This window comes from Penaeus japonicus, unplaced genomic scaffold, assembly GCF_977035675.1.
Source record: "Penaeus japonicus unplaced genomic scaffold, GWHDUDI00000001_assembly GWHDUDI00000008, whole genome shotgun sequence".
In the NCBI taxonomy this organism is placed as follows: domain Eukaryota; kingdom Metazoa; phylum Arthropoda; class Malacostraca; order Decapoda; family Penaeidae; genus Penaeus; species Penaeus japonicus.
In genome coordinates, this window is record NW_028234410.1 from 19,966,726 (window position 1) to 19,969,225 (window position 2,500).

General features: G+C 45.0%; 1 protein-coding gene across 8 annotated transcripts in view; it reads right to left on the minus strand.

Annotated features, from left to right (window-relative positions):
* LOC122247399 (uncharacterized) overlaps positions 1-2,500 on the minus strand; it is a 411,544-nt gene that overhangs the window by 178,866 nt on the left and 230,178 nt on the right. For all 8 annotated transcript variants that reach the window (XM_086539187.1, XM_086539181.1, XM_086539180.1 and 5 more), the window contains one exon: positions 2,109-2,227. In XM_086539187.1, coding sequence (XP_086395313.1) covers positions 2,109-2,227 — 119 coding nt within the window. The remainder of the gene's footprint in view (positions 1-2,108; positions 2,228-2,500) is intronic.

Below are 2,500 nucleotides of genomic sequence, written 5' to 3' on the forward strand. Positions count from 1 at the left end.
AACAATACACCAGCAACACACAAACCGAACGGAATCGTTACAACAGCGTCCACCTTATCGAAATGGCTCCACCGCTGACATCTCACGCCATCGAATCCAAAACAAACAAGAAAAAGAGAGGATACAGGAGACGTCTTATCCTTCCTCCGAGTCCTGAGGCGCGACAACACGTCCTAACAGCGCGGCGTTAAGACTCTCATACACAGAGATGAAACAAAAATGCGACTCGACAGCCGTGTGTAGACTGGTGGTGGTTCGAGGGGGGTGGGGAGGGGGAGGGGGAGGGGAAGGGGTAGTCGACGAGGGAAGGTAAAGGGGCATTGTCGGTATCGGTGAGCGTGTATTTTTGCTGTTGTTGTTCTTGTTGTATTCGTTCTTTTTTTTTAGGGGGGGGGGGGGGAAGAAATCAAGAAATTTCACTTCTCATTAGATATACGAATTGTCGTTAAAGCTGTAGTCGTTGTTGGTGTTTGTTGTTGTTGTTTTTAAGGATTTTACGTCCTCCCTTATTTCAACTGCCCTTATACAAGACAAGGTTCTCTACCTCGTATTTCTTCATCGAAACATCTAATCATACTTTCCCTTTCTCTTTCTTCTCCTCTCACTTACTGCGCTATGTCCTCCCTGAATTCCTCCCCTAAAATTTCCGCTTTAAGGTCTACCCCGAAATTCCTAGACGGCATTTTCTCCTTAGAAATCCTCCCCGTACTTAATCCTGGCACGCTTTCCATGCACACTCCTCCCCTTGCAAGACCAAAGCCGGCGTTAGTGAAGTACAGCCTTCGATAATTAAGTTTCCTCTTCGCAATGCAGCCATTTCCATTCCCAGTCCGCTCCATCGCGCTCCAACAGCGCAAGCATAAACGTCTCAGGAGCGAATTCCACGGGAGTCCCGATTTGGTCTGAGGACGACGCTTATTTTTCCCTGGAACTCTGCTTCAAAATGTGTATATGCATGTATATGTGCGTATGTGTGTGTGTGTGTGTGTGTGTGTGTGTGTGTGTGTGTGTGTGTGTGTGTGTGTGTGTGTGTGTGTGTGTGTGTGTGTGTGTGTGTGTGTCTATGTGTGTGTGTGTCTGTGTGTGTGTGTGTCTATGTGTGTGTGTGTGTGTGTGTGTGTGTGTGTGTGTGTGTGTGTGTGTGTGTGTGTGTGTGTGTGTGTGTGTGTGTGTGTCTATGAGTGTGTGTGGGTCTATGTGTGTGTGTGTCTATGTGTGAGTGTGTGTGGGGGGGGGGAGGGTATGTGCACAAACTTCCCGGTGAGTAGGATTCTAATACCGAAATCAACTTACAACGCCACACAACGAATCACCAGAACCGAGCCCGTTTCCCAAACACCGAGAAATCCAACCGAAGACTTCCTGCTCGCTCCAAAAATACCTCGAAGACATCCCTCGTCACAGCTGGAGAGTCCAGACTTCACCAGATCAAGAGTTGAGTCACGAGTGAGTAGCACCCAGGTGCATGTGGGTGAGTCATGAAGTAGCAAAGGTGACAAGGACACGGCCATTTTGAGAGCATGCTTTTTTTAGCTGTGATCGAGCGAAGACACAAGCGTCTGAGGAGGAATCTTCTTTGTTGCCTCTCTCAAGCACTCGGGAGACAGGCTATCGTGCATAAGTGATGCTGAAGTTCCCATTTATCTCCCCTTATAATTCTGTAATATTCGGTTCAAAAGCGTGGGTGTTTTCAGATATACATTTTCCTTTTCTTTCGACTCAGCATTTACAGGATGATTGTGGTGAAAAGGTTCTAATAACATTTCTCTTCCTCTTTTTGGCCGGGAGCGTTCTCGGTTCGTAGGGACTGAAGAGGGGAGAGGGGGGTGTTCCCCAAAGAATTTAATTGGTGAATATTATTTCGAGAATCACCCCAAACTAAGAAATTGGCGTATACATCATTCTCAAAACAGTCGATGACCAAAACTAAATTTATGCATTTTATTAAAAGATTTATATCGCTAATATTCTTCCATAAAAGCTTCTCCGATGCCGGAACAAAATCAAATCCGAGTTGAGTGGCCGGAGGGCAGTGGGAAATGGGTCGCTCGCTCAAGACGAATTAGATCGAAATCTAAAAAAAAAACTTTTTGAAAAGTTTAACTTACCTCCTTTACGCTTGGCAGACGAGATGTGTCCATTAGCAGCTACTACAGTGGAAGAGGTGGAGGCCGAGGTGGAGGAATTGGTGGAGCGGAAGGAGGTACCAAAGGGCTCTTCACTTGTGCTGTGGAAATGAGAAAAGACGGGGTCAGTGCCATGGAAATCTATTATAAATTATCTTCTTTAATGAAGATAATCAAGAGCAATAATGGTTGACTGTTATTAGCGAATTTATGAAGATTAAACATGAAGGGAAACGTGATTTGCAAGATACAACAGTTATAATCGTTATTAAAAGGCATAAAACGACAGAGAATGATGCATTTGTCAAAACCAACTAAAGCCTTGTATATGAAGCAAGGTTCGCTTCACTTACACATGTAATTATTGATACATT